Here is a 12,646-nt window from a genome sequence, read left to right as displayed (position 1 = left end):
AGGTCCTTCGGAATATGCCTTGATTTCTGCAGGGGAGGCAGGAGGACCGTCATGACAGTCTCTGTCTTGAAATCTGTCTCAGTCCGAGAGTTTGTGCTCCAACCTCCAGCCACCACAAAGGTGGAGATGAAGTGAATCTGTCTGGCTGAGTTTATCCCAGTTTTTATGCAGTATACTGAGAATAAACCAATCATTATAGCACTAGGGAACCATTATTTATTGTAAGATTAAAGCAATCATATTGAACTAGAGAACTATTGATCACCATGCTAAACTAGATAACCATTGTCTTATCAATTCCACTGACTTAACACCTTGTAAGAAGACTTGTTTCAAGTATAGAGTTCTGGCCCATAACATTTAAGTGCTATAGTCAAGGGCTAAACCTAATAGGCAGAGTCACTGATTTCCTCTCATATGAAATCATGATATCATGTAACATGCTAGACTTGGAATGAAGCAGACAAATTCAAATTATATTTCTAATACTTAACAAGAAAGCAACATGCAGAAAGTAACTTAATCTTTGAAGCCCCATCTGCAAAACAGAGAGGCAATATGGTTTAGTTGATAAGAGTGCTCAAACTCAAGAAGCCCTGGGTTCCATCTCCTCCTGAAGTAAAATGGCTATGTAAACTTAAGTAAGTCACTTGACCTTTTAGCATTCTAGGATATTATAGTCCCAAGTTATAAGTTACTAAGCAAGTGCTGAACTGAATTAGTAAAGGTAATTTCAATAGTGTATAAGAATGAAGATGTAAAAGGTCAGGTTTAAAAAAAAAAAAAAGGAGGGGGGATTAATAGTTGTAGTGCTTCCTCATGTGCTGTGATAAAGATTAAATTAAGATATTGTGCATCGACTGCTATAAAGATTTTACTTATATCCAATTATCTAAAACCTGCTGGTATATTGAAAGGCAATATATAGATGTATACAAACATCTGGTCCTCTTGACTTGTATACAAATGTGTATATACAAATAATAAATTTTAATAGCACAATGTGGCTCTGGTACTAAGGTGAAGGACATTATATCCTTTATTTCCAAAATCATCAGACAACTCAGAAAAACTCTCAAAAGGTTCCCAAAACCTCACCATTCTATTCCAGACACAGAAAAGTAAGTCACCTTCTTCAAGATAAGCCAAGATTGTGCTCTTTGGACAGTTGGAAGACAACTACTATACCATAAAACAACACAACGACATAACATTTTAAGATCACTTTGCAAAATGTAAAATTCAGAATGCTCACCTTTTAATTCAAGGCTCTGCACAAGCTACTGGTTACATAGTTAGGGTAACTGGGTTGAAATTTTGCTGCTTCTACTTATGACCAATTTGAACCCAAGTGTCACTGCATTTTCCTGGGCCTTTCTAGCTTTAAATAATATGATTCTTTGGAAGGAAAATAGTGGCACATAATAAAAAGATTACTAGAGCTTAAAAAAAAGAAAACCTTGGGTTTCAATTTTAATTCAGCCACTTTTTGCAAACTTTTAAATACTATTTAAATTATTATTATTATGAGAATCTTGTGTTCTAGGCAAAATGGGTTACTTACTATTTCCTAAGTAAAACCCCTCTCTCCTTTTCTACCTGTCAAAATTATATACATCCTTTAAGACCAATCACAAAAATCATCTTCATGAAACCTTTTTCTGATCTCAGTCAAATGATATCTCTTTTTCTTGTCTGGATTCTCAGAGGACTTTGTTTATATTTCTCCTATGATTCCTATGACATCTGTCTAAAACCCTTATAATTAAATTTTAACACTGAGAGCAGAAGACTTTTGTTAAATCCTAGAATGCCCTGCAATAGATGCTCAATAAATATTTGTGAAATTGCCAAATACATTTTTATTAAAAATTGATCCAACATGATATCTGAGAAGAAAGAAAACAAACTGTAAAAACTATAAGACTTGAGTAACTTCTAGGTGACAAGTGCTACTTTTTTCAGGTCCTTGCTTTGTAGACAAAGGAACCATGGACTTCTTATAGTCCAATTTAAAACTTTAAGCTTATATGCTAATTAAAATTTGGTCCTTAAAGCTAATATGCAACTGGATTAATGGCTAGCTATTTGATCCTATGAAATGTAGTATCAAAGTAGTAATACTGAATTTAGTTGAATATGATTCTAGTTCTTTATTATTTAAAGTTGTATTCTAAAATTAGGTAAATTATAGAACTCCTCAAGGGCTGTTCCTTCATGTAAATACATAAAACTAGATCACCTCTAAAGTCACAGAGAAATGAAAGGGACTTTTTTTAGTTATTTAGTCCACATACGGGTTTTTAAAACTTTTGGGGGTCTTAGATTCCTCTGACAGCACAGTGCAAGCTTATGGACCCTTTCTCAGAATAATACTTGTTTTCTATATTCACAATTGAAATTCTAACCCCAGGTTAAGGACCCCCTAAATCTAGTTTAATATCCTAACTTCATAGATGAAGAGACTGAATCCCAATAAGGTTAAATGTGTATAGTCATGCAGGTAGTTAAATAGCAGAGCCGGGACTGGTTCTCAATTCCTCTGACTTCAAATATACTACTCTTTTCACTACTTCTTTTTACATTGCCTCTTAGGTTCTTTCCAGTTCTAAGATTTTCATGATACATTAAAAGTTTGGACACAAAACCACAAAGAGTAATTTTAAAAGAATTTTCATTGACCTCATTTTACTGCACTTAACTTTATGGATATTACAGTGATTTATTTTTTCCCCCCAAATTGAATCTGTGGCAACCCTTGAATTGAGTAAGTCTATGAGTGCTGTTTTTCCAACAGCATACTACTTTATGTTCTCTAAGTCATATTTTGGTAATTCTCACAATTCAAACTTTTTCAACATTAATTTTTGTGTTTTTTGATGGCAATCTGTGATCTATGAGCTTTGATATTATTATTGTAGTTATTTTTGGGCACTCAATATACACCCATATAAGATATTGAACTTAATTGATGTTATATATGTTCTGACTGCTTCACCCATCTGTCATTCTCCCTTCTTTTTCCCCCTTTCCTTGAGCCTTCCTATTTCCCAAGACACAATAATAATGAAATTACATAAGTTATTAACACTAAAATGGGCTCTTAAGTGTTCAAATCAAATAGATAATAGATGCTGCACTGTTTTCTTATTTTAAGAAATTGCCACAGCCACCCCAGCTTTCAGCAATCACTAGCCTAATTAGTTACATCAAGTAACCCTCCAACAGCAAAAAGTTTATGATTTACTGAAAATTCAAATGATGGCTGGCATTTTTTTAAAGCAATGAAGTATTTTCATTAAAGTATGTACATTTTTAAAGACAAAATACTACTGTGCACTAATAGATACAACTAATTATAAACATATCTTTTATAACACTGAGAAACCAAAAAATTTGCATGACTTGCTTTCTTGTGATAATCACTGTATTGCAGTGGTTTGTGACTGAACTTGCAATATCTACAAAGATATGCCTGTATTGAAATTCTTCTATGTCTCAGTGAATGGAATTCCTTAATTATCATGTATAAAAATCTTGTGGCCAACCTAGTGACAACTCTTCTGGAACCTAATTAGCTTTTCCTTCAGATGGCAGAAGTATAATTCATGACAAAGATGTTTTAGTTTTTATATAAATTTTCAGTTTTAATACAAATCTTATACTCCTCTAGTCTACTCCTCAAGAACCTATAAGGATTACTTTGATGGTAGAGGCATTGGAACTGGATATAAGTAAAGTCTAATGTTAATTAGAACATTAAGACAAAGATATCAGAGGCCTGATAGGAGCACAATATGTTTACTGGGTCCCTTGAATATTCCATAACCAGATTTTTTTTAATAACATAACTTTACCAGTGATATTTGGTTGTTTTTTTTTTTTTTTAATGAATGCTATCTCTTCCCAATGGATTATAAATTCTTTTGAGAGAAGACACCAATATAAATCTTAAGTGCTTACTAACTTATTGCACAGAGTGGATACTCAATAAGCACCTAGGTTATTGAAGTTCTAACCTCAGATTAAGGACCTGGGATTATCAAATCAACACCTAGGTTAAGCCATGCAATCATATTTTCTTCTTGCCTATTATGTATAGTTTTCAGGCAGCACAGTCTATCCAATTTTTTGGCACTCTGAATCAAAAGTAGTTATTACCAGTCAATATCATAACCAGAGAATTGTAACATCTCTTTAAGAAACAGGAGCTTGCATGTTATACGTGTAAACATGTAATATATGCAATCATTATAAGATACAATGAAACAAAACTCTTCCCCCTCTCCTTCCAGGCAATTGGAGTTAAGTGACTTGCCCAGGGGCACACAGCTAGGAAGTGTTATTGTCTGCTAAAGCCAAATTTGAATTCAGGTCCTCCTTACTTCATGGTATCCATTGTACCACCTAGCTGCCCCAAAACAAAACTTTTAAAAAGGAATCTTGAAATTATTCTTTTGTAGGGCATTACTCATGTCTACAATGCTAATTACCTTAATTTCTGTGGATAGATTCTGCTTCTCAAGTTCAAGTGAGCTTTCTTCATCTTTTTTCTCTTCCAGAATGGCTTTCATTTCTTTGTGTTCCTTTTCCAACAAAAGCAAGGGGTTTCTATTTGAAGTCCTGTAACAACTATTTCCAGCACTTCCTCTGCAAATATTTGTTGTGGGTAAAGAAGAACTGGTAGCAATTCTGTCCTTTTCTCCATTTGCTAAGCTATTATAAATGGCTGGTTTCAAAATTTGATTAGAACCATCAGAGTGGAATTTATTGTCTTCACATTCCATCTCTTTTTGTGTTCCAATCATACCATTGGCTGTATATTTCTGTGTATCCTGAGTTTGATCTGTATTGATTTCCTGTTGAGGATGTTGAGATAGGAGTTTTGGCTGAAGGACCGTTATCAATCCATGTCTTCCTTGAGCTCTAGAAACAGTTTGACTAACAGAAGGTTCTTTCTTGAAATCAGTAGAATTGGATGATGAGCTAAAAGACAGAATAAAGGAGAAACATGAAAACTTTGTAATGGGAAAAACTAGCGCAAATGAATACTTGTTTTAGATAGAAATGGATATTTATGCACTCTTGCTTTATAAGTACCATATTTTTTGTTCTTTTCAACCTCAGAAGCATTAAATAAAAAAAAAAAAAATTGACAGAGTACCAGAACCTTATACTTAAACTTTCTAATCCATAATAACTAATTATTAATTATGAACCATAAACTATTAACTATTAACTCCTAAGAAAGTGAAATAAAATCTAAATCAGAAAAAAATACAAGGATTAAATATAAAGGTAATTAGACAAGATAACATTTCTTCACTTTAGGACTTTATCAAATAGAGCAATCAATCCCCCAAACTCTTAGATATTATAGTCCAGAATTTTCTTTTTGATTTACTTTTAAAGTCACACTCCATTCATTCATCTTAAACATTATATATGATAATGGGTAAGCTTCCCAGGCCAGCCCACAAAACCTGTTTAAACCTATAATACCCATACAATTCAACAAATAAGTTTCCATATTCCAAGGATCATGTTACAGCATATGTAGTAATGTTTTTATGGGAAAATATATTCACAATTCTGACACATTCTATGTGCATGTGTCAATAAAATATTTTCCATACCTGACTGTAAAGAAAGGTCTTAAATTCCAAGAAATGATTATTATATAACCAGTTATTGATACCGGGGAGACCAAGGCTTTATCCCCTTTCTAAAACCTTATTCTTTACTAGGCCAAGTTAGCATCTGAAAGAAATTGCTGATAAAGACACTGGATTTTCTTCAGGCTGGTTCAGAAACCTACTCAGATGGGGAAGCCCATTTCTCTACTCAGGTTTGGGTAAGGACAAATGATTAGATCACCCAAGGGTGAGAGTGATTTGTAAGTAAAAAAGTAAGAAATATCCATTTCTACCTAAAAAAAAGTAACCAAAATAGAAGTAAACGTAAAAAAAAAAGTGAAATCCAAGTAAAATTTTAAGTAAATTTATAAGTCAAAGTCACACAGTATGGTCCCTCATAAGAATAGGTCCACCTTTCTTTATAATATTCATTCTTCTCTGTTATGGGCCAAAACTCTGAACTTGAAACAAAGGATTCTTACAAGGTGCTAAGTCAGTGGAATTGATAGAGACAATGGTTGTTTAGCATGGTGCTTAACAGTTCTCTAGTTCAGTATATATACTTAGTACTTACTATAGTTCCACAAGATTCACATCTATGATAAGAGAGCATATAAGCCCCTACAAACTCAGCCAAAATTAGAACTGGAAGACAGAGACCTTGGTGGTAGTCCTCCTGCCTCCCCCACAGAAACCAAGACACATTCAGGAGATCCTCAAAAAACTGGCAGAGGCAGAGAACACAAAGAACTGGTGGCAGGAGCTCAAAGTCTCAGAACCAAGGAGAGAGATAGGGCTCTAAGAAAGCTAACCAACCCAAGAAAGGAGACAAAACTTGGAAAGAGATAATAAAGGATTTGGACTTAACCACTGGCTACTCTTGTGGACTGAAATGAAAGCTGCTCCCAGAGACCTCTAAGGAAACTGAATGAAAAAAGAGAACATTATTATTTTAGAGAAAATATTACACTTCTCATTACTTTTTAACCAGTTAATTGTCACCTTCAGTTACAGCCACTCTTCAAAGTGGATTCCATGAGGAACCATTTGAGAGTGTCACTGACCGACTTTTTAAATTATGTACTAGGCATGATTAATTAATTACCCCGAAATTATCAGAAATTATGTTTCTCAAACTACTGGGTTTTTTTGTTTGTTTGTTTTTTTGCTCGAGGCAACAGGGATGTGACTTAGCTAGGGTACACAGCTAGTGAGTGTGAAGTATCTGAGGCACTATTTGGGCTTAGGTGGTCCTCATTCTAAGGCCACTGCTCCATCTGGCTGCCCCTTGAACTTTTTAAATGTTAAATTCAAATGACTAGTGGTGATTCTGGTGACTTGAAATGAAGCTGAAGGTGTAGGATTTAAGGAGGTCTAAAGGAAATTAAGAAATGAGGAGTTGGTAACCAACATGGATGGGGACTAGAAGGAGTGGCTAGGAGATGTGAAAACAAAAGCATAAAGGGACTGAGTGAGAAGAGAGCCAGGGATTTAGTGATAGGGCCAAGATAAGAAAAAGAAAAGAATTCTGGCTATGGGTGAGGGTGGCCATGGCATAAGCAATAGCCATGTTTGCAGATTGTTTGTACTTGAAGTAAAGAATGTGTGCCTGTGGTATAAATTAGTGTCTACATGAATAAATGTGATTTATTTAAACAGGGACTTTCCTTTTTCCCTTTTAATCGATAGCAAATAGAAGAATGTTTCATGCAATTAGACACTGGCTTCTTACAAGCATGTACGTCAACCAAAGTGTGCCTATATAAATAGGAATAGGAACAGATTAGCCTGGTCACAATTCATTAGTTCTATTCATCATCATATGCTAAAGAGCTCTAGCTCATCCTAGAAAAAAGGCTTTGGATTTATCTCAAAACTAGATCCCATATGCAGTTGCCTAACTGAATGTGAAGGTAGCAAAAAATCTGGCAATAGCAAAGGGTTACTAAATGCAACAATCAAAAATAAATTTAAAATCAAATACATAATTAATTTGAGGTATTTCTGGCAGCACTTGTCTGTTACCTTCACATGTGACTCACTAGTCCTGTTTCTGAACATACAATATACATACTTTGCATTGCACATGCATGAACACTGCAGAAACACTTTGGTGTTTTTTTTTTTTTTTTTTTTGTCCCTCACAGTATTTTATTTTTCAAATAAAAGTAAAGATAGTTTTAATATTCATTTTAAAAAGATTTTGTGTTTCACTATTTTTTTCTCCCTTACCTTCCTCCTTCCCAAGCAATCTAATATGGGCTATATACATACAATCATTTTAAGCATATTCCTATATTTGTCCCATGGAAGAAAAATTAGACCAAAAGGAGGAAAAATTCCCTGTGAAAGTAAGCAAGCAAAAAAAAAAAAAAAAAAAGTAAAAATACTATGTTTTGATCTACATTCAATCTCCATAGTTCTCTTTTTGGATGAGGATGGCATTTTCCATCTCAAGACCATTGGAACTATCTTGGCATTATTGAGATCTACGTCTATCTAATTGATTATCACATAATCTTGCTATTATTGTGTACAATATTCATCTGGTTCTTCCAGAAATGCTTTGGCTCAAATTCAAGACAGTATTGTGTAAAGATTTCTCCAATGAAAAGGGATCACTAGTGAAAAAAGTTTCATAAGCCCTAGCTTAGACAACTAGGATTGGCACTCTACTGCCTCAGAGGTTACCCTTTGGATCTATAAAAATTATTTAATCATTTCCTAGAAATTAAAATCAAATTAGCTTCTCTCATCTATTATTCTCAGGCTCCTTGGAACAAGTTCTAAGAAAACATCAGGTTTTAACTAGTAGTCTGTCAGGACTAGAATATTCTTTCCCTCTGTTGATTACTTCCAATTTATCCTGTTATATATTTCATTTCTATTTAACTGTTTTCACGTAATCTCTCTCATTAGCCCGGGAACCTTTTTTTGTTTTTGTTTTGAATCCTCAGAACTTAACAGTAGCTAGTACACAACAATTCCTTTAAAAAAAAAAAAAAAAAAAAGAGTATTGACTGGCTTACTTCTTCAGCTATATATAGTGCTGTTTTTAGGGTTACTCTAAAAACTAATGGTTAGTCTAAAAAACTAACAGGGGAAGGGAATACTTTTCATATTTTCTGTTTTAGTAAGCTATTATTTGCTTACAACTACATATGTCCAAAAGGACTTCAAGTATACTTTACTATTACATAAGAGAATCCAGAGTTAATGAAGTCTTATTATAAAATCTGGCAGGTTATAACATCTGAAATGTAAATAATTTGACTCTCAACAGAATGATATAATGCCGGGATGGCAAAAAAGGGATTAAATTTGCACAGGTGAAAGGATAACTTACATGATAATCATAGGCTCATCCCAGTATCCATGAGTGTTTATATTTTGGGAAAAGGGAGTATATTAGAAAAATGAAATGCTGAAGCCATAGTATAGGTGAAATTCAGCAAGGTATCTGACAATATCTCTCATGATTTCCTAGAAAACAAGGTAAAGAGATGTAAACTATATTATGTTATATACAGATTTGTCATCTATGGCCAAAAGATTATAGAAATCGATGTATCAATGCAAGTTTCTGAGGAGATATTTAGCAAAATTATGCACAATTTTGTTACTGGGCCTATCTATTGAATATTTTAAAAATATCTTGCATGAAACCATTAATTCACTTAATGAATCTGTTAATGGCCATGCTAATCTAGAAAAATGGGCAAAATGAGGAAAAGGGAAACAAGCCTTTATTAACTATTTACTATATGATAGACATAGTGCAAAACACTTTACAAATATTTCATTTGCTACTTGAACAATCTTTTGAGATAGATGGTATTATTATACTTGTTTCAGAGTTGAGAAATTGAGGCAGATAAGGGTTAAAGTGACCAGGAATTGAAATCAGGTTGTCCTATGTCCAGATTCAATGTTCTATTCACTGTACCACATAACTGTGTTTAAAGTTAGTATAATAAATTAAATATGAACAGAAAGCACTGCGGTTGAATTTAAAAAATCAATCACTCAAGTAAAGGAAAGATACAAGTATAAATTTGCGAAAATTCTGTAGGGTTTTCATATACTAAGCATCACAATTATAATAGCCAAAAAAATTAATTTATTCTTAGGATAAATTAACAGAAATATTGATGTGACAGTAAATAAGGAATCATCTTACTATACTCTGATCTAATATTATATTTTAAGAATGATCATTGGCCCTTTATTGTATATTGAGGATAGAACAAGTTCGAAAGCAAAGTGTGACTAACTTGGACCTTGATTGTATCCTTAACAAAAAGTCAAAAGTCAGGAAGAAAGGCTGGAAAAATGAGCAAGCAAACAAACAAAAAAGAATCCCACCATAAAATGTGCTTAATGCTTGTGGAGGTGGGAGTAGTATTCAGAAGTTTCAGTCATCTCTGACTCCTGTAACCTCATTTGGGATTTTCTTGGTAAAGATAATGCTATTTCTCTAGCTCATTTGGTGAAGCAAATACAAACTTAGAAGAGAATGATTACAAATAATATTCTAATCACCTCCAAAAAGGAATAAAATAATTCATGCAATCAAATACTAGAGTGGCAAAGTTGGGGTGAAATATCTTCCAGGCCAAGACATTTTAGAAAGTCATGATAAATGGTTTGTGACACTGGGGTGGGGATTAGCCCAGAGTAAATATAGTAAAAGCAGTATCTGTGATAGGTGGATTTAAAGTGACATTTGCAACAGTAGCTTCTGGAACTCTTATGATCAGATACAATATGGAGGCTGAACATAGAGAAGACAGAGATTCCAGGAGTCCCAAAGTTAGCATTGAGTGCAGGAGCCGATTGTATTGCAATTACAAATCATTTTTCCAGGACCAAAAATATACAAGTTCTTGTTGCAGCAAGGAAGCAGATGCCCTTCCTGGATAAAGATCATAGCACAGACTAGAAGAGTTATCACATCTGTCCTTGGAATAAAACACCTTAGAAGTAAAGAAACAAGTTAGAGACCCACAAAATTGGCTCTGAAAACAGTATTCCAAGAGTCTAAAGCATGGGACAGTGTCCTCCCCCACTCCCCTCCAAGTGAGCAGAGACCAACTTTAACAAAAAGTTCAAATGAAAAATAGGGTAGAAAAGTGAGCAAACTAAAAAAGAGCCTATCCACAAATAACTATTGAGATGATAGAAAAGGCCAAGACATAAAATCAAAATTCCTGGACAGTAAAATAAAGAGATAAAAATGGTATAAGAATAATTAATGGTATAAGAAAAATGGTAAAAGAAATAAGAGCGAAGCAAGAAAATTAGGAAAAGAACTTGGTAAAAGGAGGCACAAAAAATAAAAAAGAAAATACCTGAAAATGAAAAAATAGGTATAAAATGGCTATATTTGTACAGCCATTTGCCAAATGAAAAAATAGGTATAAAATGTTAATAAAGAAAATAATTTATTAAAAGTTAAAATTGGGGGCAGCCAGGTGGTGCAGTGGATAGAGCACCAGCCCTGAAATCAGGAAAACCTGAGTTCAAATCTGGTCTCAGACACTTAACACTTCCTAGCTGTGTGACCTTGGGCAAGTCACTTAACACCAATTTCCTCAGGGGGGAAGAAGAGGGGAACCTTTAAAAAAATTAAAATTAAACAAATGGAAAGTAATGACTCCATAAGAAATCAAGAAACAATAAAATAAGGTGAAAAGAATGAAATAACAGATGATGGGAAATCTCTTATTAGAAAAATAAATGATCTGGAAAATAGATTGCAGAAAAATAATTTTAAAAGTACTGTACTACCTAAAAATTATGAACAGAAAAAGAGCCTAGACATCATATTTTTAAAAAATAGAGGGGCTGAGCCAAGACAGTGAAGAAAAGACCAGTTTTTATCTGAGCTCTTCCTGGCTTCCCTCAGAAACAACACCAGATCAAGCCTCAATCAAAATAAGATCAAGAACTTCAAGAAAGATCTGTCTCATTCAGTTTAGCACAGATGCAGTGTAGGGAGGCCCAGGGCTCACTGGGGGAATGTAGTAGAAGGCTGTTAGCCAACATATAGCAGCACTGGCTATTCCGTCCTGGTTCAGAACCCAATGGATTAACAAATTAGCTGTGAGACCTCCAACACAACTACAAAAGGCAAATAGTGAGCCCCAGAATAAGACAGGACTTAGGTACGTCCACACAACTTAGGAAGAAAACTAGCAACACTGGCTCCAGGAACTATATAACTCCTGCTACCTAGAGTGTCAGTTGGGGACAATCTCACCTTTGCCCGAGAGCAGACTTCAATCTAAAAATGAGCAAAAAAGCAAAAAGAGCTCTGGCCATAAATAGCTATCATGGAGACAGAGGAAAACAGACCTCAAATCTCAAGAAAAATAAAGCCAAAACACCTCCAGATGAAGCTCAAAGGGTGATAACTGTTGGGCTGCAACTCAAAAGACTTTCTTGGAAGAATTCACAAAGGAACTTAAAAGAGAATTAGAAGAAAAATGAGGAAAGGAAACAAGAACTTTGCAGCACAGAATGGAAAAGGAAACACAGAAATTATCTGAAGAAAACAACTCCTTCAAAAATACATTTGGTGAAGTGGAAAAAAAAAAAAAAAAACAACTCCCTGAAAAGCAGAATTGGTGAAATGGAAAAAAAAAAATCCAATGGAAAAAAATAACTCATTTAAAAATGCAATTGCCCAAATGCAAAAAGAGATAAAAATAAGCAATTGAAGAAAATAATTCACTAAAAACCAGAACTGAACAAGTGGAAGTGAATGACTCAAGGAGATATCAAGAATCAAACAAAATCCCCCCAAAAATGAAAAAATAGAAGAAAATGTAAAATACTTCATCAGAAAAATGACTAATTTGGAAAATAGATCTAAAAAAGACAATCTAAGAATTACTGAACTACCTGAAAACCAAGATGAAAAAAAGTGACTAGACAAAAAATTTTCAAGAAATCATCAAGAATGATTTCAGAGAGGCCTGGTGAGACTTAACATGAACTGATGCTAA

The 12,646-nt window shown here is 33.9% G+C and overlaps 1 protein-coding gene across 2 annotated transcripts in view; it reads right to left on the bottom strand.

Moving 5' to 3' along the window:
- Nucleotides 1-12,646, bottom strand: part of FGD4 (FYVE, RhoGEF and PH domain containing 4) — a 138,938-nt gene that overhangs the window by 100,579 nt on the left and 25,713 nt on the right. For both annotated transcript variants that reach the window (XM_051962799.1, XM_051962798.1), the window contains one exon: nucleotides 4,494-4,986. In XM_051962799.1, coding sequence (XP_051818759.1) covers nucleotides 4,494-4,986 — 493 coding nt within the window. The remainder of the gene's footprint in view (nucleotides 1-4,493; nucleotides 4,987-12,646) is intronic.

This window comes from Antechinus flavipes, chromosome 5 (assembly GCF_016432865.1).
Source record: "Antechinus flavipes isolate AdamAnt ecotype Samford, QLD, Australia chromosome 5, AdamAnt_v2, whole genome shotgun sequence".
Lineage (NCBI taxonomy): Eukaryota > Metazoa > Chordata > Mammalia > Dasyuromorphia > Dasyuridae > Antechinus > Antechinus flavipes.
The sequence above is the reverse complement of the archived record's forward strand: the minus strand, read 5'-3'. Positions and strand labels throughout refer to the sequence as shown.